Consider the following 22,803-nt stretch of genomic DNA (forward strand, 5'->3'; position numbering starts at 1 on the left):
ATGATGCTGGCACCAGGGATGTGGGATTCACAGTGAGCCCCATGCGGGGCTGCAGGAGGATGCGCTGCAAGCACTTGCTTCCCTCCATCCCTGAGCATTGAGGAGGAAGGGAACAGGGATTTGGGCAGACAGCTCTGACACCCAGCTCTTCAGCAGGCAGCTTATTCCTGCCAAACAAGCTCCTGCACAAGTTCCCATTCCTATTGCATCCCCCTTCAATTCCTGCTTCTCCATCCTTACACCTTCCCTTCAGCAAAGCACATAGTAATGCACCCAAACCCCCCGGAGCACCTTGTGCTGTTCCTACCCTCCCACCAAGAAAATAAAGCTCCCAGGACCACTGCTTATAAAAGCACACAGGTTTATTGCATATCAATCTCATGTATAAATTCATTGTAGCATTGGAAAGATTACATTTGGTATACATTCCTATTCTACAGCATTAACCTCAAAATCAGCTTTTTTCTATTCATTATTTTAAAGGGATTTCTCTACACAAGTACATTTGAATCTTTTATCACAAGCATCAAAAGGAAATGTGTAAAATCGCTCTTTTAATTATTTTCTACACTTCATCTCTTTTATTTCATTATGCTCCCAACAAAGCGATTTCATATTAATTAATAACTGCCAACACTTTTCGTCTTCTTCCTCGGCAGTTGGAGGCTCCCAGCCTCGGACGCGAAGTCTAATCACATTTACAATAAGTGCATCTACGGAATTCTTGTCCTCTCCATAAAAATTCCACAAACAGACACAATAATGACTGCTAAACACAAGTCATGCACAGTTTACTTATAAACATAACAGAAGCAATATACAATCAAGAATGATATGGAACAAGCACCATCCTCTTTCTCAATGTTTTTTAAACATTATATGAAAACCAGACATTTACAATTGATTTAAAAAAACACTATACAGTCCTAAAGGAGAAAAAAAAACAACCAAACCCTAAATCAGATCTGTCCTGTAACAATGGGAAAAGGAATGACAAAGGATGCACAGATTTATGATTCTTGCAAGCACAATATATATATGTTTTAAATTACATCTTCTGCAGGCTGGAAATGACATCAGGGCAAAACAGCTCTTGCTTTGAAGAGAATGTAAAATACATTGAGAATTACTGTCAGAATTACTTTGTTCACAAGTGAATTGCACATCTGGAAATCAAAGCTGCCTTTTTTTTTCTTTTTCACCCTTTTTTTTTTTTCCTTTTTTTTTTTTTTTATATTTTTCCCCCCAAAAAGTGGTAATAAGAATTAACGACAGAAAGAAGAGAAAAATAACCTCGGAATCATTCAGGAACGGTTTAGTCACAGTTATCACTCAACACTACAGAGGAGTTCCATGGCTTGGTGACGACACTACTGACCAGCGCCTCGCAGCAGAGGGTTTTGCCCTGGTGTCGCAGCCCGGGCAGCTCCCACGCCCCGCCACGCACACACACACACAGTACAGCACGTAAGAACCGCAGGTAAAGTCAGCAGAGATCGACCGGGGCGGAGGGGGGGCCTCAATCCAGTGCTTCGATGCTCAGAGTCAACCACGCTCACGTCGTTGTGCAAGTGCTTTTCCAAAGGCTGCGTCTGAAGTGAAAAGGAGCCGCTCCCGAGAGCGCCTGTCGTGAGTCTAAGTGCTGCTTAGGGAGAATCGGAAGCTTCCTCTGCTCTGTTCCGAGCAAGACAGAACCCATGCTCAGAGCTTTGTCCTGGGATGCTGCTGAGCAAACCCGGCCGCGTTTGGCTCTTGGACCCTGTTTGGTTTGGCTTTGCTGTGTGCATCTGCTCCTCCCTGCTGCAGTGCATGAAGCACGGGATGCTCGGGATGCACGCGAAAGGCACGTGCCCGGAGCAGCCGGTTGGCAAAGAGCAGCCCGGGTGCCTCCGACCCACGTGTTCGCACACCCCACAGGAGGACCCGCAGCAGTCCTGCTGCACCCCCAGCTCTCTGCATCAGCCGCCGTGATGAGCATCACCAGCGCTGCCCGCCCGCAGGAGAAAGGGCAGGAACATGCAGCAGAACCATCTCCTCCTCCCTGACCAGCTCCAGCAGAAAGGTGTGTGTGGCCAAAGTCATGGTGAGAAGTGAGGACCTGTCCGGGAGCACCTTCACTTCCCAGCGGCTGCCAACCGCATCTGGCTACCCAAAACTTCACAGTGCTTCTCCCCTCCTTGCTGTTGTGGCAACATGGCTATGGGATGGGAAAATACTCTTAATAAATAGACCCTACACAAGCATCCTTGGTTTGAATCCCACTTCGAGTGGTGCCCTGGCTTTAAAACAAGCAGCCGGCCACATTCCAACCCTTGGCCTTGCTCTATCGACACGCTGGTGGCACTGGGTGGACATGAGCGTGATGGCTCCGTGGCTCATCACACCCAAGCACCCCAGCCCTGTCCCAGCACTGTGCCCTGCTGGCAGAACCCACCTCAACACACACCTCTCAGGAAACACCCTCCAAAACGAGGGATTGCTTGTGCCAAACCAGCAGATCATGAACCCAACACCCGCTATGAGCTGCAGCACGGCTCAAGTGCAATCGAATGACAGCTACGAGATAAGGAGAGGTTCAGTGAGGCTTTCTGTTTATTTAATGTGGGAGAATTAAAACTTGTAATCAGTGCTAAATCAGAGGAGATCCTACAGAGACACTGGGCGGAGGGAATGGGAACAAGACTGAATGAAGAGATAGGGGAAGAAAAAAATCATTTCATGATTTTAAAAGCTCTCTTTGCAATGTCCTCAGTCCCTGGCTGCTCTGTGCCCCCCAGGCCCCACGCAGAGGAGCCCATGCTCTGGAGAGCCAAGAGACAGCCCAGTGAGGGACATGGTGGCTGCTCCAGCCTGGGCAGAGCCAACAAATTGTGCTCCTGGAGAAACAACACAGCAGGAGGGATGAGAGCGAAGGGAAGACCATACACACCCCAAATACATCCCCCACAGCAACATTTCCTGGTACTTGGCCACATTTTGGAGACCAGCTCACTGCTGCTCCTTGCTGCTCCATCACCTCCTCAGGCTGAGAAGCGCGATGCCAAACTCAAGGATTGCTTCAACAAGGAACAAGCCTCTGGGGCAGAGCCCATGAACACCTCCTATTTCCCACAGCTCCTGCTCCAGCAGGCAGACAGCGCTGTGGTCCCTGTCAGAAAGATGCACAGACGGACGTGGCCAGGAGCCACGGAGCTGCAGCTCAGGCCCTTGTGCTGGGACAGGACAGGACGGATCCATCCCCATGGTTAAGGCCAGGGACGTGTCCGCGCTCTCCTGGAGCAGCTCCGTGGAGGCAGAGCCCTTCCCTGCCCCTGCGGGTGCCCGGTGGGACGCGGTGCCCTCGGTTGCCATCAGCCGGCTCCCTGCTGGCCCTGCAGAGCCCGGCGCGGGTGCTCGGCGCGGGGCTGGCGCTCGCTGCTGCCCAGGGAGCCCACAGAAACCTGGGTGCTCTGCCCCGGCCGCCTCCAGGCAGAGGTCACCGAAGGAGGGATGGTCTGGAGCAGGGGGCAGGGGCGTTTGGCACACGCACAAACTCTTCCTCCTCCCTGGTTACCGATCGTTCACCACCCAACCTTAATGACACCGGTTTGGTCCTTCACGACGTCCTTACATTAACATCATTTCTTCACAACAGTGACATCGAACGCAAAAAATACTGTTAAGGAAGAAATAAAACTAGACCGGAATTCGCCCAACCTGACAAGTTCTGCACAGATCAAAATCAATCCCGTCGGAAAAGAAACAATCCTTTTATTAGTTTCAGTTGGCCCCTGTGGCAATAACTTAAAGGCCGAGTGGCCGGGCAGGGCTGGGCTGCAGCAGCGGCGGCAGAGGCAGAGGTGCTGGCTGGGGAGAGCCCGTCCCCTTCGCAGAGCTGGTGTCTGCTGCCATGGGCAGCGCTGGGGCTCTGCTCCCCAGGGCTTTGTGCAAATCGAGGAAGCAGTTGGGGCCGTGCTGTTGGTCTCGGCCTCGGGAACCTTCCCCGGACGTTGTGGAAAACCGCAAGGGAAGGGTGAATCCCACTGGAAATACGCTGATGCCGCCGATTCTGTTCTTTCTGTACCAAAGCCACCCCAAGGTGCTTTCCTGAGGCTCTCCTTGCTGTCTGAGGCTCCTGGGGATCTAAAACCAGCCTCATGTCTCCTCTCGGGTGCAAAGGTCTCGTCCCAGCGCAATCTCGACTGTTCATTTAGGTAGCTGTTTCCTTTGTTCTGGCATGCTGGAATGAGGCTTCCCCGTTGTGTTTCTCCACGCTGCCTGGCACAGCAGCCTCCACCCGTTCCCTTCCATACCATGCGGGCTGCACAGGTCAGGTATTTGCAGGCAGACATGCTGACAGCTGCGTGCTGTTTCTGTGAAGTCGGCCATTATCCCAGTTCTGCAAGCAGCTATTACCTGACAAAACACTTCCAGGAAGCACATCCAGTACCAAATGACGCTGAACTTCATGGGAAAAGTTCCTCTTGACTTCACATGCTCTGGACACAACGTTCCCTCCAGGCTCCCAGCAGGCTGCTGGTGCAGAACTGCAATGGGCGAGATGCAGAGGCCCGCGGTGTCACCCAGCAGCAGCAGTCTGGTCCTCATCATTTCTACATCTTAGATGCTTTAATGTGAAATTTCTCCAGACACACATTTGAGATCTGCTCTGTGGAGCCAATGTCATCCTTTGCAAGGTTTAAGTGCTTTCTTGACTACTCTAATTCAGCTTTGCCTGCAAAATCCGTGCTCCAACAGCAGATTGTAATCGCAATGCAGAGTAGCAGAGACACCAACACAGTCTTTCTGGAGGCTGCTCTGGATCAGTGAAGGGGGCGAGACTCATATATCTGCCAGCAATTGCAGAGTCAGAGACACAACTGGATTCTGAGCTATGTGCTTCAATAGAGGGCTGTACCCCTGAGGCTGATGAAGCAAGGAAATAATCATCTTTCCACTGAAATTACAGGCCACATGGAGTGTGTGATGCATAGGAACCATCCAGCACAGCAGAGCAACTGCAGGAGTTAGGAACTGCTGCCACCATTGACACTGCCAGGCTGCCACTCTATAAACCCCTGGTTGGTAAGCCAAGATGTGTCCAAACTGTCCTTTGTCAGGTGAAGCTCACCCACCACACACACCAAACTCTTCTGGGGGGCAACAAAATGGGTTGAATTTCCCTTTCCCTGGTATAACTCCAGTGACTGTGTAGAATTACACCAGGGAGAGGTCACACCTGGCTCTTCCCTTCATACTTCACTATTCAGCTGAGTTGAGAGGAAATGCTACCAAATGGTTTCAAGCTTCCATTTACAGGCAGGCTCTACTGGCTCAGTGATACCGTTGTGTAAGGTTAGAGGGGCCAATGCTTGACTGCACTGTTGCAATTCGTGTCTTGCTCGTGCCGTTCCTACAGACTGTGAAATCCTGGGGCTGCTTCAGGGTTATCCAGTTCTGGAGAGGCTCATTCTGATAAATTAGAAATGAAAACTCTGGATAGATAAAAAGGCAGGACCTGTAGGTCAGACGCGACAGGTTTCCTCCTCAGCCAAAGGTCCAGCCGACTCCCTGAGGCCCCCTCATCCATCTTCTGCTTGCTGGGATTTTTGCTGGGGTAATTGCAGCACCACCGCCTCCTCGCCGGGGCTCTGGCCAGTGCCTTGTTGACCTCTCAGAGGTGGTTGATGGGGTTGAAGGTCCCCGACTCTGAAGCTGCTCCTGCCATGTCCAACCAAGCACCCAGCGAGTTCTGGGAGGACGCGTGGAGGGGAGCGTTCTCAGACAGGGACAGCATCATTGCATAAGCCTGGAGGAGAAGAGAGCAGTGCAGAGGACACGTGTGAATACACACACCAGACAGGCTGAGATAAAGCGTGTGAAACACAGCACCAGCTAACCACGCAGGAAATGCAGGCCCTCCAGCACCCCTTGGCCTGGGCTAAGAACCTCTCATCCGCACACCAGGATGAGACCCGTCACTCCAACTACTCAAACCTGCCATGGAGTTTGTAGCAGTGCAGGCTTAGACAGGAGAGGCCACAGGACCAAACCCATGCTGTGCAAGCTCTGCACTTGGTCACAAACCCACACCCTGAGTCTAGGCTCTGCCCAGGGGACAGTGGCTGCATGCACAGTGCCAGCTCTTTGGTTTGTTCTTATACAAAGTACAGCTACAGACAAGCCAGTGGCTAAGTGAGGCCACGTGCCCCAGAATGGTGCAGCAATAGCCACACTAGCATAGCCCACCAGGCAGCAGGATACTGCCTGGCATGAGCCCACTGGTGCTTGTAAAACCAGGCTCAGGTATGTAGGAATATAGGCACATATACTCTGCAATGGAATTGGGGCTCTGTTGGCCAAAGCAGCACTCACCACACACAATCCTTTGCAGGGCAAGAGACAAACACCATGTGTTACCTGGGTCATCAGTATCAAGCTTGCCACAGTAGGACCCTTAGTCACTAGGACCCTCAGTAATGCAACTCTAATGGGGACAGTATAAACCAGTTTTCCAACTTCTGCCTCTCCTCTTAAAAGCAGGAGACAAGATCTACTTGTCAACACACTGATGTACTGTAGGTGTGTGCTGGGAGATGCACAGCTTTGTACTATTATGGACAGGCACGCTTCTAAAATTGCTTAAAAGCCAGCCAGAGGGGCCGTGCTGCTCACACAAATGCTGTTCTACCATTGTATGTCCTGCACTAGAGATGGTTAGAACTGTTCAGGTTACTTGTTGGCATTTAAGTGTAACCAGTCCTGCATCTCATACACTTTAAAATGGATTCAAGAAGAAAAAAACCCTCCCCATCCAAGCACAGGCTGGGCCTAACAATGTAGTACAAACTGAAAGAGCAAGCTGTTACTACATGGTTAGTACATTTGGCATATTAGTAACAGGATACACGTAAGAGTCAGGCAAGTGGCTTGTGTTTGAATTGGTTTCACCCCGAACCAAGCTGTGTCCTATCTCCAAGCAGACCTTCCCCAGCTTCAGTACTTGCAGCTACTGCGAAGGGGGATGATAAATCAGAAATCATGTTCTGCTTGGCAACTGTGTTCAGCTGCTGCTTTGCTGGACATTTAAAACAGATTTCATGACAACTTCTGTTGCCTGAAGGTTAGAAAGGGACTCAACTGAAGACCCATCCCAAAGCATAAAGGAATAGTAGTCATAAAAACATTTATACACACAGATAAGAACAGACAGACGCCTCTATCTTTCTCCACAAGCATGTTCTCACAGCACAGGCTATGGGGTAAATTGACCTGGTCACCTAGAACGGAAAATGAACCTCAACTGTTTGAGGCCAGCTGCTTGCTAATCCTATTGCACGTGCTGGCAGCGAACTAGGTAAAATGTTCTGCAATATACCTACCTGGTTTTTAGCCTGCCTGTACAGAGTCTGTTTTATTGTCTCAGAGTCTAAGGTGGAATTAAACACATCTTTAACTTCAAATGCTTCCTCGGCTGCTTTGCGAAGATCCAGCCCCTTCCCAAAATTCGGCATCTGCTCCAAATCTAACAGGCCGGCTTCGTCCTCCTCAATACACCTGTACCAATGACCAGGGGAAGGGGTTGACCTGTTGTTAGCTCATCTCACCGTTCACATCTAGCCAAAGTGAGTGTTGCTAACCCAGTGCCTGCATGCACATACCATGGGGGACTCACAAGCCACATGCGTGAACGGACAGACGGACAAACACCAACATGACACACAATGCAAGGAGCAAAGAAAAAGTGGAGAGCATGGCTGTGCACACACAAGCATGGGTGCATCGCTATCTGTGAGTCAGCGTGGCTACAGTTCCCTTTGGCTGTCTGTGGGGAGGATGCTGTGTACTCCTGGGGGTGTTTGACACCGGATCAGTGGTCTTGAATCCATTGCTGCACTTTCTTTGGGTTGCAATGAAAACAGGGATGCACTGAAATCAAGTCAGATACTACTTTGCATCATTTGTTACAAGTATCATCCAGGAAACTGAGGCAAAAAGCAAGCTAAGCCTATGCTATGTGTCACAAACTTTAATTTTAGAGGTCTCTAACATGGCTTGACCTTGAGAAAAAAAGCTTCACTTTTCCCCAGAGCTCTGAGAACCTGACTTGAAGTCAATATTTGGCTACAACTAAAATGGGCAGAGCAGCACAAACCAGACTGCAGGCATACGCTCATCCTTCACTCTGACCAGTGATTTAGAGGGAAAGGCTTTATCCTCTGAGCTGTGGTACCCTGAAAATGCAGGCTTCTGTGCTGGACTAACTGTTCTGATATGAGCTTCTCGAGTCTTGCACCTAAGCCTCAGCACAGATTCTCCTTGCAGTCCACTTGTTTCGTGTCCCCCACCATGGTGACAATGGAATCTCTGGGGTGGATGCTTACATCAAACTGGAGGTATGACACATGGCTCCAACAACAAAACAGCAGCACTCACAATCTACCACGACACAGGGTCAGGTCTGAGCCCCGTGTGATTTCTCGAAGGGAATGAATGGCCTTCCTCACCTTCGGGTGTGGTCAAAGCTCATGGTGAGAGATGTGGGCTCTTCATCCTCTTCATCCTCAAATGCTCCTCGGGGCTCTGCGGTGGGCGATACCGTTTCATCCTGGGACTTCCCTGTCAGGCTGTCATCATCTTCCTCTTCCAGTTCTTCATCTTCATCGTCCACATCTTCTGTTTTCTCATTTGCTAATCCATGACACTGGGAATTGCCATCAATATCCTGGATTTCTGGCCTGAAATATTTGGTCAAGGGGGAAGAAGACAGAAGAAAAGAAAATGCCAAATGTGTAAGGCAGGCTATTTCACTGCAATATATATGAATACAGAGACACATTTATGTACACGTACTTCTGATTTAAACTGCAAGGAAAAGGAAACCCAACACATTTCAGGCATTTAAAAATCACTCCCTCAAGGACTAATAACCATGTCAAGTATACACCAACCTCAGTGCCTTTCAAACTAGAATCTTGTTTGGACTGGATTTAAATGATGGCTTTATATCCCCTAAAATAAAGCATCTGTGAGACAAGCAGCTTTCCTTCTTGTGCTCTAACAATCTCCCTTCAAGCCACCAGGAGGAAGCTTCCTCACAGTGTAATCTAACAGCCAGCCTAAATACTCTGTGTCTCATTACTTTTGCTGTTCATGCCCTATGGGCCCGGCAGACTCCAAAACCGGAGCAGTTTTACATTATGTTACAAGAGCGGGATCACCAGTGCTACGGACCTGGAACCCAGCAGGATGCCCCCAAGCGACATAAAGTAAGATTAACATCTCCACCAGAAATTCCCCATCGGTGTTCCACACTCCTTACTGTTCTTCACACAGATCACATTGTGATGGGGAATTCTCATCCCTGCATTTTGCACTTAAACCTTAGTAATGGCATTCAACAGCTATTTGTGAAACCAGGACAGCAGCAGGTGCAATACCACTCAGTCCAGACAAGGCTTGTGACAGGGGTAGACAGCTGAAAAGACTGATTTGCTTCCCTACCTTTTATCTGCTAAAGCTGATGCTTGGTTCATCTCACTATTTGCAATAAAATTTCTGATTTCAGAGAAATAGGAATCCTCTTTTTCATCTAAAAGTGCATGGTTGTCTGATTCCGAGTTTGGGGAAGAGGCACTGGTCCCAAGGTGGTTTGTAATGACTCCGGAGTGCTGGCTCACTGAGGAGAGAAACAGCAAAAGAGAACAGGAGAAACAATTGCATAGTGTCAAAGGTATTATTAAGAGGAAAACTAGAGGAGGCACATTAGCAACAATCCTCTCACTATGTACCAATGATTTAATCCTGCAGAGAGATCTCATGGACCAAAGCTCATGTTTTCCAGACTGGAACAACAGTGAGAAACAGAGGTGATATTCAGCATTTATGGATGGTGTAGACAATTTAAAATCACTACCATTGCAGAGCTGTTTGCCTGTAACTATTCCATAATTATTTGACTTTCCTAGGCTGGGAAATCACTTAGCTGGCTTCAGCACAGGAATTTCCTCCTGCAGTTTTTATCTGAAGGCAAAACCTATTTATCTTCTTGAACTTCACACATAACTACAGATGCATTTCAGGTTGAAAACCCTTGGTAGAGCTTGACATGCCCATATCTGCATTGCACCAGGAGGTCCCACCGTGTCCCCAGGAGGACAGCATCATGATCATGCATTCCAGAAAGGCTTCCAAGGACCAGAGAGACCAGAGCACGGGGTGCTCTCCCTCCAGCACCACCCAGCCATGCCCCTTCCTACCTGGAACGTTCTCGTGCTCGTGTTTCTTAAGATGCCGGTCCAGGTTGGTCTGCTGCCCAAAGCATCGGTTACACAGGTGACATTTGAATGGCTTCTCCTTGTTATGGATGTTTCGAACGTGCCGCTGGAGGTTGGAGGAAATGCTGAATGACCTGTCACAGTATTTACACCTGAAAAATAGAAGCAAATGCCAAAGAGTGCAACGTGAGAGGGGGAAAAAAGGGAGAAAGAGAAAAATCTGACTATCAGAAAGGCAGAAAATGTTGGTCTATAAATCTTTACTCGGCGGACAACCTGGGAAGCACAAGGCATTAATCATTCCAGACAAATCTGATATTATTGTTACTCAAGGAGCACAAAGGAAGGATTAGGTTTAATTAAGAAGCGAGTTGTCCAAACAAATACGAGTTTTGAACAAAATAATTACTTTTCCACACACGAATGTAAAAACAAGGAAAGTGAATTTATTTCTTCCAGCCTTCTCCTTTCGCAGGGGAAGTAGGTGAAATATGGCTGTGGAGGGAGGAAAAAGAAGACAGAAGGAGAAGAAAGAAGGGAGGTTAAATGCATCCTGTAGTTATTAGCTAGCATATCCCTCCATGACACAGTTATCTGGACATACAGAACACTCCAGATTTATTTGTGACATTCCTTGTGGTCCTCGGGATGTAGGCAGCACAGATGCCTTTAAAGGTAATTATGGTTATTATAGTACAATAGCTCCCAAGAAACACACTGTCGTTTCCAAACAGGATAAGATTTACTCCTGTGCAGCGAATATCTGGTTTATGATGAAAAAACGTGGAATGCGAGGAGCCGAGCCAGAACGTCCAGGGAAACTGCTGAGTGAAGAAATGTTCCCTCTTTGAAACGAACCTCTGCAGGACCCACCGTGGATGTGCTGGAATAGAAACAAGGCTTTGCTAAAGCAAGGGGCTGTGGGAGCTCAGCCCTCTCCTCCTCCTGCTCCTCCATCGCAGCCGGTGGACTGAAGAGGGCAGCTTCGAGCCGCACTGAAGGGCTTCAGCCCTAAAGCCACAGAAAACCGAATTCCTCTGAACCTGCCCGAGCCCCTCATTAGATCTCCCTTTAAATATGGCAGTTGTACCTCAACAAAGCTGCTTTCCTCACGGCTCTGCTTCCAAACCCTATGAGAAGTAAAATCCTTTCTCTGCTACAAACCTCTGTAAATCCTGGGCACTCTGAGGACAAAATGAAAACAGCTCTTAAGCCCTTGTAATTCCAGAATAAACCCACTTGCTTTAGCAGAACTGCTCTATGCTGCTGCAACCGAGAGCCAAGTCCATCCCACTGAGCTGAGCTCCTGCTTGATAAGGCATGAAGATGATGGGGCATTTGTGCTCATTTTGGGAATGCCATCCGTTCACTGTGTGAAGCGGGCACACAGAGCTCACCTTGGGCCTCTCTCATGCGAGTACAAACCTGGATTTGCCTCAACACCCAGGACATGGTTCTGCTTCCTACAGACACAACAGGTTCAACTGCAGGAAGGAGGTGTGAGGGTGGAAACATCTATGCTGTGAAACACACAGATTTCCAGATGCGCCACAGCTGTGGTTTTTATTTGCTCTCTAATAATAAATGGATATTTTTGGTTTTAAATTGCAGAGATACATTTATGAAACGCTCTCCATCACTGCCTGTTTATGGATTCCGTGCCCACCTCTGAATTTCCTACTGCTAAATTACCAACAGGAACAGACATTTCAAGTAATGAACCTTTACTTTCTTAACCTTGCAAGAAAACCAAATCCCTTTTGAAACCACACTTTTCTCAGCCTTCAAAAGGTTTTGCCACTTTTAGAAAGAAAATGAATTGAAAAACTAAAGAAAACAAGAGGTTATTTGAGCATCAGCAAGAACAAGCACAGTTTATAGGCGGAGAGCTAAACATGCATGGGTTTGCAGCTCTTACTCTCCTCCTGTCCACCAGCCACTGCTGACTCTGCTTTCAGAGGCTGCCAGGCTTCAGCAGCTTCTACTCATCAGCACTTCAGAGGACTGAAGTGTCCAAACCAGCCAGCGCTCCAGTATCCCTGCTATTCCCAGGACTCCCATGGGTGGTTGTGCCCAGCGTGGCTCTACCAGCGCATCACCAGCAGCCCCCTCCCTGTCTCTGGGTTGTGCTCCCTGCCTGTCCCCACCAGCTCGATGTCCATCAAAGCCAAACCCCCCTCACTTGTGTTTGCTGGGCTGGGTCTTGCCTCCATTACTCACAGGAGCAGTCCCAGTGACTTCAAAGGGAGCTCTTGCATGCGCACGGCAAGAGCGAGCTGGCCTCCTGCACGTCCATTTATTTAGATGTTCAGGAAGTCTTTGAAAAGTCCCCTTTGACAGGCCCTTGCTCTATGAGCTATGTGGATCCAGGGTAGGGTACGGAGAGAGGATAAAGAGCTTGTTACAAAAATAGGAAACAGAGGGGCATTCGAAAGGAGCAATAGCTGATGTCTGAAAGCAAAGGGATGAGGGAGACGGCCTGCGTTATTTGTGGCCCCAGAGGGGTCGGTACTTGGGTCTCTGCTGGTTTTAATCTAAATAAATGATCCAGGCAGAGGGAACCGGCTTAAAAACCGGGAAGAGGTGAACACAGAGCCAGGAGAAGAATAAAACTCAAAAGCAGCAGTATTTGCTTTGAAAACACACTGACAAAACGCTCGTAAAGGTTCGTCCTCATCAGCTTAAAGTAACTCACCAGTGGGCTAAAAAAATACAAAGTGGGAGTGAATGATGGCTGGGAATGAGCGAAGTGGAACTGGAGCTCTGAAGAATGGCAGGCGACCCTCAGAGCTCGAGGGAGCTCAGGTATCTGGGGAAAATCAGGCAGCAAAGCCCAGCAAACCTCAAAATGAGGAATGGAGCTAATTGCTGTCTGGCTACAGCAGTTTGGTACCACTCCAGGTGTGACAGTACAGCATGTGATACGGTGCTTTGTGAAGTTCCAGCAGCACGGCAGCACTTGCAAAATGAGCACTTACTTGATGATGAATGTGAGCTGCAAAGACAGAAGTGCAGTAACAAAGCATAAAACACGTGGACACCTACTGGGAACAACTTCATCTCGAGCGCTTTTATAGCAGGGATGAATTTAAGCTACGTATTAAAAAAGAAACTGAGAAAGAAGAGATGCTCATTGAACTGTGAAGCATCTTAAAGGACATGGGAGATGTCAGCTCCAGTTGCTTACTGCAGATAACAGGACACGGGGGCTGAAAAGGAAATGAAAGGAAAACAAATTCAAAACAGCCGTCAGGAAGCACATCTTTATAGAGGGATCGCAGCCGTGCAGGCTTCAGGACTGGGGGCAATTCAAGAATCAGTTAGATGGCATCCTGGAGGGAACGGGCATCTGGAAGAAGAAAATACAAGTCCTGCTGAATCCAACAGCTTTTAGCAGTTCCCAGCCTGGGGTTTATGTAGTTTATGTGATTCTGCGAGTCCAGAGAATGAAAACACAGCCAAAGAGGCAAGGCCACAACTGCAGCACACCCTGACCTTCCTGTGCTCTGAGCACACGGAACGTCACTAAACCCAGCCTCTTCTGCTTGTGCTGGTGAGCTCAGATGATAACAAAGCCCTGGGTTTATGACCTGAGCTTCCAGGTAAGTCTGAGATGATTTTGCACGCCCAGCTTATTTTGCCTTTCTCTGAAAGAAACAGGTAAGTCTGACAGCTCTTTTTGGCACTGGGGATTGAAATACGCACTACTCCATGTGAGATGCTTTTAGGCAGTGCATTACCAGGTATTTCTTACTCTTCCAAAACCACACAGCACTTCCCATTTCCAAAAAGAATTAATTTGCCTCCTTACTGCTCATGGGCTATTAATTCCTTCTTTACACATTAAATAGAGCCCTGGGAAGTTTAAGTGACTGGGTGAAAAACACATCACTTCTCACTGACAACCAGGAATCAAACGCAAAGCACCTTCTCTTCTGGCCTCCGTCTTTCCTGATCTATGCTTGGAGACCTGGTCTGTTTGTGTCAGCCCTGAGAACATTTTAACGTGTACTTGGGTGAATATCTAACACTGCAGAGTCAAAAGGAAACAAAACCACTGAACTCATCACAAGTCAGAAGACAGACATCAGCGCACCACTGAGAAGTCAGCACCTCCTTTTACCTGCGTCAAGTTGTCACTTCAAAAACAAGCTCTCAAAACAATTCCCGCTGCCAAAGTTGGAAACCTCAGTTCTCTGAGAGCAAGAGAAAATCAATGATAATTGAGCTCCTCTGTAAGCGCAGCCCTAACTCTCAGGAGTGCCATTAGAACGCAACACTGTCCAGAAGTCAAACCTCTCTTACAAAAACCCCACACAGGCCATTTTCTGGGAGAAGACCAGATCAAATAAATCTTTATTTTCCTAACCTTTGTTAAGTTGCAAGTCTCCTTTTTTGGAAGAAAACTGAACTAACAATCTCTGAATAATCGGGAGCAAGCATTTCAGTCAGACAGGGGTGTGCAGTGAATACACAGCGTTCATTCAAGGCCTATCAAATAACGCAACTGAGAAAATCAGAACGGGGACTGGTTCCAAAATATATGTCTGCTTGGAGAGGGGCTTTTTGTTTTTAATTTACCTCATGTCTACGCTTAAGATTCTGTATGACTCTGCATGGAAAAAAACCTGGGCTCTCTCCGTACCAGGGATTACAATGTGGGAGAAGTAGCTTCTTAACTTAAACTAAGCATGAAACTGTGATGGATTTGAGCACTTGGCTGTTTGCTGCTCATGAATTTGTGCTTTTCTTCATGTAATAACTACTGTGTTAGATTTGTTGTGAACTTCTCTGTATGGGAATACCATACTATTAGCTACCCAGAAGTTTGAATTGTTACCGGTGTCTGACAACGCGTGAAGCACTCCTATCACGGAAACACAATGCTTGATTTTCAGCAGGCTCTCAATCCATCACTCGCTCGGTTTTGCTCATGTATGCAGCTATTAAAGAGTATTTTTTGACAAAGTTTTTTGACAGTGACTGCAAAACACGAGGAGGAATACTGGGGGGTGGAAATTCCCACTTGGTCTTGCAGGAGAAATATTTTCCCTCATACACCTGCACATACACACACGTACTTACATGTACTTTCTAGTGAGCTTTATTCCCATTTCCCAGGCTCACTGGCCCAGAAGTCCCGTTAAGAGCAGCACCCCTGGTGCGTGCCCAGGCGGGTCCTGCCTGCATGCAGGGTGCTGCCCTGGGAAGGAGGTGCCTGGTTTCACAATGTGCCCTTTTGCACAGACACAGTGCAGAGTGAACTGCAAAACCCAGCCTGCCCTGGCCACAGCCAGCAGAGAAGAGCTCAGCCTCCTGCCCTCCACACCCACCAAAGAGGGGACACAACACGTGGATTCCCCTCCTCTCATCACTCTGTTTATGTGATTTAAGGCAGGATGCTCCCTAACTGAGGTTTTAAAGTGGACACACTACAGGGCTTTTCTTTTGGGGTTTTGATCCACTACTCCAGGCACCTCTAAATATGCATTAGGAAAAGAAAAAAGAAACCTAGCCAGACCCAGCAGTTAGCTTACTGGCAAGCCCTTCAAAACAGCCCGATTTTCAGAGACATTCAGCACCTTCAGCTGTCCTTGAGATGAATGGTTAACGTGAGTGTCGAACAACACTGCAAATCAGACCACTCATTTGCCAGCATACATCTAAATATAAGTTAAGTGTCTATCTTCAAGCTGCCAAGCCTGATTATTTTTGGCTGGTACACATACTATACAATCCTATGAATCATTATATGTAATGCTACAGGACTGTGGAATTATGTTGGCAGAGCTTTACAGAAAGGAATAAAACCAGCGTGGTGGTGAACGAGGAGTGTGTTGGGAAAGGGGCTTTGTCTGGGGGCAGCCTCACCTGTAGGGCTGCTCTCCAGTGTGTGTCCGCAGATGCCTGGTCAGATTGGCCGAGCGTGGGAAGATCTTCCCGCAGTACCTGGAGGGGGAAAGCCAAAGCACCATCAGTGCACGGTGTCCTGCGCACCACATCACTGCCACCACCGGCTCCTCGCGCGCCATCAGGAAACCCCTTTACGCAGGAATAACTCCAGGAACCCATGTTCTGAGGGAGGAAGACCTGGAGGTCAAAACTACCCGAGCGATGCCCGCTCCAGAGCAATGGGATTCACAGTGTGTGTGACCCATCTCCAGAGGGACAGAGCAACAGGACACAGGGGAAGGGCAGGAAAAAAGAAAAGCCCTACCCGAACACCCAGCACGGCCCCAAATGCTGCCTGAGTTCGCAGCTTACCTTGGAGACCTGGGCATGCACATAGGAACACAGCAATTGTAGTGACCCATCCCCAGTGCATTTGCCCAGCTTCCATTGAACTGGAGATCCTCCTGAGCCTAAGGCTGCATACTTGTGGTTGGGACCCTTTGGCTGAGTTTCTCCCACCTATTTTTCTAAAAGCTTTCTGAATGCACATAGGCTTTGGACATCCACCACCTCCTACAGCAGCGAGGTCCGAGCTGAGCTGCGTGTTGTGTGAAAGAACCTCCTGTTTGGTTTAACCTGTCACTCAGTAACTGCATTTGATGATACCTCATTCCCGCATTAAGATAAAGAGTGATTAATCACTACCTAGTCATACTGCACTGGAGACTTCTATAGATCTCCCCTATTGCCCTGTTTAGCTGCTCATCATACTGAATGGGCTTGATCATCCTTCCTGGAATTCACAGGATTTCCTTGCAGATAAATGCTGCAGCACTGTGTTACTCTTGTCAGAAGATACTGCTGTGAGTCTGACAGCCTGCTTGGAATAAGGAAATGCAGCAATAGGAAATGAAATCAGAGAAGGAACGGTGTTCCCCAATAAATCTGATTCACAGTAAAAGGAAGGGAGGTATAAATAAAAGTATTCACTGGGAAATAAAATACTAAGGATGAAGGGTTACATTCAGTGACCATGAAACCTGATGCTTACTGCTGCAGAAGGAACAGAAGACATTCAGTATCTTCAGATGGCCTGAACATGAGCAGTTACTGTGAGTGTCCCTCAACAATGAAAATCCAAATGTGGACTTGTGAGTGCATAACTAAACATAAGTTTAGTCCCTCTTTTAGGTAGAAACCTCAATATTCAGCTGACATCTGAGCCCACAGCTGTTGTGGCAAATGAAACTAAGAGCTACATCAAACAAAACACATACCCCCTTACTGCACCCAGGGCAAATGCAGTGGGAGCCACCACAAGAACCTCCAGTAGCTGCAGGTAAAACTGCATAAGCAGAGAGAGGTTTTTATTCCCTAGTGATCTGCTCTCATACAAGCTTTTAGAGCTGCAATGAGTACCTAAGTACTTCTGTAGATACTACTGTGCTCGAAAAAGCTGTTTACTGTATGCCATTTGTAAAACACCAATGTTTTGCCTAGCTGAGACTGGACATCGCTGTGATTGCACTTGCACTGGAAACCATGGCATCTGTTACAAGAAACTCGGCTTGGAGGATCCTGTTTGCTTGAGAATCTCCAGATCTGCTCTCAAGGTTATTAAAAATTACAAAGCAAACAGAAGATGCTGATTTTCTACCAGACAAAACAAGCCATTTCAGAGGGAGTTAGTCATCAGAATGCTCTGTTCTAATTCTGCTGCTTCTTGTTTTTCCTCCCACCCCTGCCAAGACAGCAGAGATGTCCACGTGGGGTTGCTCCGCTGCACGCTGCTGTCTGATGCTCCAGCTGGGTGATGCTCTCCCAGGGATGCTGCAAGGTGCTGCAGGCACGGCCTCTCCTCTTCGGGGTGCCCAGGCCCTTACCTGCAGGTGTAACGCTCCTTGCCCTTGCGCAGGATGGGATCCGATAACGTGGGAGGCGGAGATCGGAAGTTGAAGGGGTGATGTGGAAGGGGCTGCAGGGAGGTGCCAGTGTCTGCCTTCATGGCTGCAAAACTCTCCAGTTTCTCTGTCATTGTTTCTATGGCTGACATCTGCAAGGACAAGGCAAGGCCTCACGTCATAAGGATCCACAGGAAAACAATGTAAGTGCATAAAACGTCTTTCAGCACCAGTGTGCTGGTCAAAGCCTGCTGCTGCTTTTGCTGGGCTCAGAAGGAAGCAGCAGTGAGCTGCAGACAGGCAGGTGAGCAGGCAACGGTGGGGCAGAGAGGACAGGGAAGTTCTGGGCAGGAGGCAGAAGAATCCTGGCCAAGCAGAGCGGGAGGGGGCACGGGGGAATGCGTGACCAGGGAGCTGGGACAGGGGAGAGGCTGAGGCTGGAGGGGTGAAGAGGAGGAGTTAAGATCAGACTCAGGATGGAGCAGGTCCACAGAGAGTTTCCCTAGCAAAGGGGCCAGCATCTTAAGTACATGTAGGAAAGGTTCAGAAGCCAGCAAAGGCGATGGAAGGGTGCGGGGGAGATGGCCGAGCTTCCTGGAGTGCAATTCCAGCCAAAATACTCTACGTGAGCTGGGGCTGGATGAGTTATGGTTTGGAGGAGCACAACCTACACATCAATGTCCGGATGGGAGGTGCAGGCACGCAGGCCTAGAGACTCGTGCCATCCCTGGCAGTGTTCAAGGCCAGGTTGGGCAGGGCTTGGAGCAAGCTGCTCCATGGAAGGTGTCCCTGCCCACAGCAGGGGGTTGGAGCTGGAGGAGCTTTAAGGCCCTCCCATCAACCCAAACCACTCTATGATTCTATGACTCGGCAACAGCCATGTTCTCACATAAACACTGGATGAAATACCGCTGCAAAAAGAGGGAGAAAGGGAAAACCATGGAGAGAGAGGAGAAGGGGAAAGCAAAGAAGGAAAGAAAAAAGTTGGGTGTGCAAAAAAAAAAGAAAAAGCAGAGGACATGCACAAACCTCCTGCCTAAGGAAACTCACTTGTGCTTTCCTGAGAGCAAAACAGGAAATCCGAATCTAAGAGAGAAATGCAACTCGGAGAACTCCGCCGCCATCTCCACCGCTCACTTTTATGCACTCTGGAGAGCACTTCCAAGACACCAAGCAGAAAACAGGGTTCAAGCAAACAAGGCAGCAATAAAGCTGCCTCCTCCCTGCCCATGACATCAGCGGGACAGCCGGGAGCCCGAGCGGAGTCAGCCCGAGCGCGGAGCGAGCGGAAGGCAGTAGGAAGCCATAGATCAAAACTAGATGCTCTATTGTACAGGAAGGGCTGACCTTTTGCACGTTTACACTTTATTAAACTGGGCTCAGGGGGGGCAGGGAAAAGAGCCAAGATATTGTTTAAAATGTACGACCATAAAGAAAAAGTTGTCTTAATCACCCAAGCCTACATTGTGGAAGGCTGACAACCATTCATAAGCTGTAAAAAAGAGGAGTAGTAAAACCCATTTCCTGATAATAGATCCACGGCCCCTTAGTTGGAGGCTCCCAGCCCATGATAAATAGTAAGTAATACTTAGCGCCAGCCACTTGAAAAGGTTCCTTGATCATTTACAGCAAAAGCTCTGCCCCAGCTGCCAGTCATGTAACAAAACCATCACGTTAAAATGCTATCCGGATCTTTCAGAGCTGTGCCACTCAGCCCTTTGCCGGAGTACCTGGAGCTATCTTTTGTTGTGCCCTGTTCTTTAGGCACTTAGTCAGAGATGTTTGCTGGCTTGATAGCCGTAGGCTTGTTTTAAAATGCTAAGCCCCGGCCGTAGCCTCTCCAGTGGCAAAGGCACTTTGCTATTTAGGGAACAACTGCCTGGTTATAATGAAAAATAAGGGGAGAAGAAAAGAAAACTTAACAGGTGAGAAAAGGTCTTTCCATTAAGTTCTCACAAAGTTCCACCGTTTCTTTACATTGTCCAGGGGTTCATTTAAAAGAGACAATGCGAGAAGAACTCAGAGCAGAGCAGAGGAGCCATCAGAGCAGAGGAGCCACTGTCAATGACTGGCTAAGAAAGAAAAGTGGCCTGAAATTCGTTTTGGGAGAGAAAGCATCTTCTGAATGCTGAATGCTCAGCCTTTATTACATCTTTTGGCATGACCACATCCCACCCAGGGCCCTCCATGAGAGCTGGGGAATTATTCGCAGAAGAAAAGGCTGAGACCAGACTCGTGTTCAGAGAAATGCACGTAGAGGGTGCCCCTAACTGACCCCGTACGTGAACACTGCTCTTAATGAAGACAGGAGCAGGATTCCCTGAAAATATGACTTCTAAAGGCAAAGATCCAGGATAATATTGGATGGGGATCCCATAAATCCTCCCTCCCCCCTGCCACGTTCTTGAACAAACCATATTAGAAATACCCAATTGACTACACAGCATGGGAACAGCAGCTCCCTAGATCAGTGATCTTTACACAGCCACCCACTTTATGAAAGCTGAGTTATCAGGAAGCTTTGGGCTTGAGTGATTGTAAATTTTAGGCTATTCTGTGTGATAAGCTATTAGAGATAACCAGACCTTCCACATCTTTTCACTGCCATGGGAAGAGGACGTGGTCAGGATCTCAGGAACAATGTTAATCACCTTCCACCCAATGCTTGCTCCTACTCAGGGCCCATACGTTTCTCATCGTCTTGTTGGGTTGCTTTGCCACACCAGCTCCTCCCCGCTATCAGATTCTTTACAGGCAGATATCCCCACTATTCTAACTCACACAAACACAGGATGTTCCTGGCCAGCCTGTCACCATTATCCAGCCTCTACGAAGGAAAAATCGGGGGAAGTTATTAACCAAACTCTGAGGCTGATGCAAAACAATGAGGGAACTAAGTTTAGCTGTGAAAGCAACCAGGACCCAGCTTTCACAAACCTGCACGTTATTTATCTAAGGTGGGAAACAGTATCAGAGGAGAACAATGCATGTGAATATAAAGGAGAGCACAATAACGCCGACAGAGCCCAGCTCCCTGCGTGTGTTTGTGGCAGGAGAGATGGAGGATCGCTGGTAACCATCGCACTGGGGACAATGCAGGGCAGCATGTGGCAGAGCTTGCTCCATTACCACTATGGAGCAGGGAATCCTAAGGATAAAGAGCAGCATCCCTTCTTGAAGAGTTTAGCTATGGCTCATGAGATAAGGGGGGTTGTAAAGCGGGGTGATTCTCATGAACGGCCTTGGTTGTGCCATTCAAACACTGTGGGTAAAGGCCTGGTGGGGTGATGGGGTGGCATTCCTGGCCCACTGTCCAATGGGAAAGCTGTCCAGCAGCGTTTCCCATCACTCAGCAGTGACTCAGGCCCAAAGGAGATGCAGAGGGAACAAATATCCATGAGCTCTCAGAGAACAGAGACTAGAGCAGCTGTGCAGGAAGGAGAGAACATGAGGTCTCCATTGAGTGACCCATCCATCACCTTTAGGAGCAGGCAGGACCGAGCCCCAATTCTATGTTACCCTGCAATTTTACTCCTTGATGGTGTAAGGGAACTGCAGACAGGTGTAAAATGCTACTGCCTGGTGCTGTTCAGTGCTGTCCTTCTCCACTCTGCACTACTGCAAATGACTGCACCAGGTGTTCCCAATGGGAAAATTACATAGGCATTGTGGCATGTGAAAGGGGAGTCTGGCAGACTATACGAGGTGTCCAGACCTCATCCCTGTTCTTCTGTTAATGCAAAAGAAGCAGCAAGGCACAGCTACCACCCTCCTCAAAGCAGGCAGGAAATTAAAAGTATCTGAAAGTAAAACAGGAGGAGCTTCCAGCTGGGCCTTTGGATGAGGAAGAGCCTGATCCAATGACCTGTTTGCACCAGCTCCATCTCCAATTCCTTAGCTTTCAACCAGCACCACATTGTAACGTTACTGCTTTTACCTGGGGGTGAAAAAGCAGCGGGGAGGGTCGCAGGTACTTCTCCTTTAGGGCACCCACAGGGTCTGTCACCTTCCGCTTCTCCACCCTGCTGGACAACAACACAGAGGGTTACATACCTCACAGGCAGCAAAGAACCACCCAAACCACTTGCAGAGGTGTTTAAAGGACATACACGAGGCTGATCTCCTACTGACACAAATGTCTTTCTTCTCCTTCTTACTGGATAGCACAAATTACGACCCACAGGTTACCTCACAAAAAGCACTGGAAACGACACGAGAATGGATGCCCTCCTTTGGGCAGTGTTTGCTTAGCTGTCAGAGTGACAACCAAGAAAATATTGTGCTCCTTCTATGTGAGGACTAATGCCTCTGCTGCAGTGGTTTATAAGCCTCTACTCTTATGGAATGTCATGTAAAAACCCTACGTTTACAGCAAAACCAGCGCTTGAGTGGGAGAAGCTCTGGAGTCCACAGCAGCAGCCCCTGCCTGGTCTTTGAGAATCGGTCTTCATCTTAAGAGTTAACACTGGGCCAAGCTTCACAGCCCCAAGTGTGCTGAAATCATCAGGTGTTTCACATCCATTTCCTCCCTTGCAGCTGAGGTATCATTTGCAGCGAGTTCCTCTGAGCAGACGTGGACAACCATTTAGGGAGGCAGGAAGCAGTGGGAGATTTCTGAAGCCACTTGAGAACCCGAGTTCTCCTGATGGCTCCATGTGCAAAACATTCCATGCTTAAGCACCTTACTATGGTGAAATGCTCCTAAAGGGAGCTCCCCATTTTGGCTTTGCTTTCACAAACTATGCTGCTGTGGG

General features: G+C 48.4%; 1 protein-coding gene across 10 annotated transcripts in view; it reads right to left on the reverse strand.

The window, feature by feature from the left end:
- Window positions 1-3,586: 3,586 nt before the first annotated feature.
- PRDM16 (PR/SET domain 16) overlaps window positions 3,587-22,803 on the reverse strand; it is a 272,710-nt gene continuing 253,493 nt past the window's right edge. For 7 of the 10 annotated variants that reach the window (XM_062614559.1, XM_062614560.1, XM_062614565.1 and 4 more), the window contains 8 exons: window positions 21,987-22,074; window positions 18,032-18,201; window positions 16,128-16,205; window positions 10,239-10,408; window positions 9,484-9,658; window positions 8,487-8,717; window positions 7,362-7,536; window positions 3,587-5,788 (listed from right to left, as the gene is read on the reverse strand). In XM_062614559.1, coding sequence (XP_062470543.1) covers window positions 5,654-5,788; window positions 7,362-7,536; window positions 8,487-8,717; window positions 9,484-9,658; window positions 10,239-10,408; window positions 16,128-16,205; window positions 18,032-18,201; window positions 21,987-22,074 — 1,222 coding nt within the window. In that variant the 3' untranslated portion in view covers window positions 3,587-5,653. The remainder of the gene's footprint in view (window positions 5,789-7,361; window positions 7,537-8,486; window positions 8,718-9,483; window positions 9,659-10,238; window positions 10,409-16,127; window positions 16,206-18,031; window positions 18,202-21,986; window positions 22,075-22,803) is intronic. The other 3 variants (XM_062614557.1, XM_062614555.1, XM_062614563.1) reach the window with 2 other exon arrangements.

Source organism: Pezoporus occidentalis, unplaced genomic scaffold (genome assembly GCF_034315485.1).
Source record: "Pezoporus occidentalis ecotype Australia unplaced genomic scaffold, CSIRO_AGI_Poc_V1 ctg176, whole genome shotgun sequence".
Taxonomy (NCBI): Eukaryota; Metazoa; Chordata; class Aves; order Psittaciformes; family Psittacidae; genus Pezoporus; species Pezoporus occidentalis.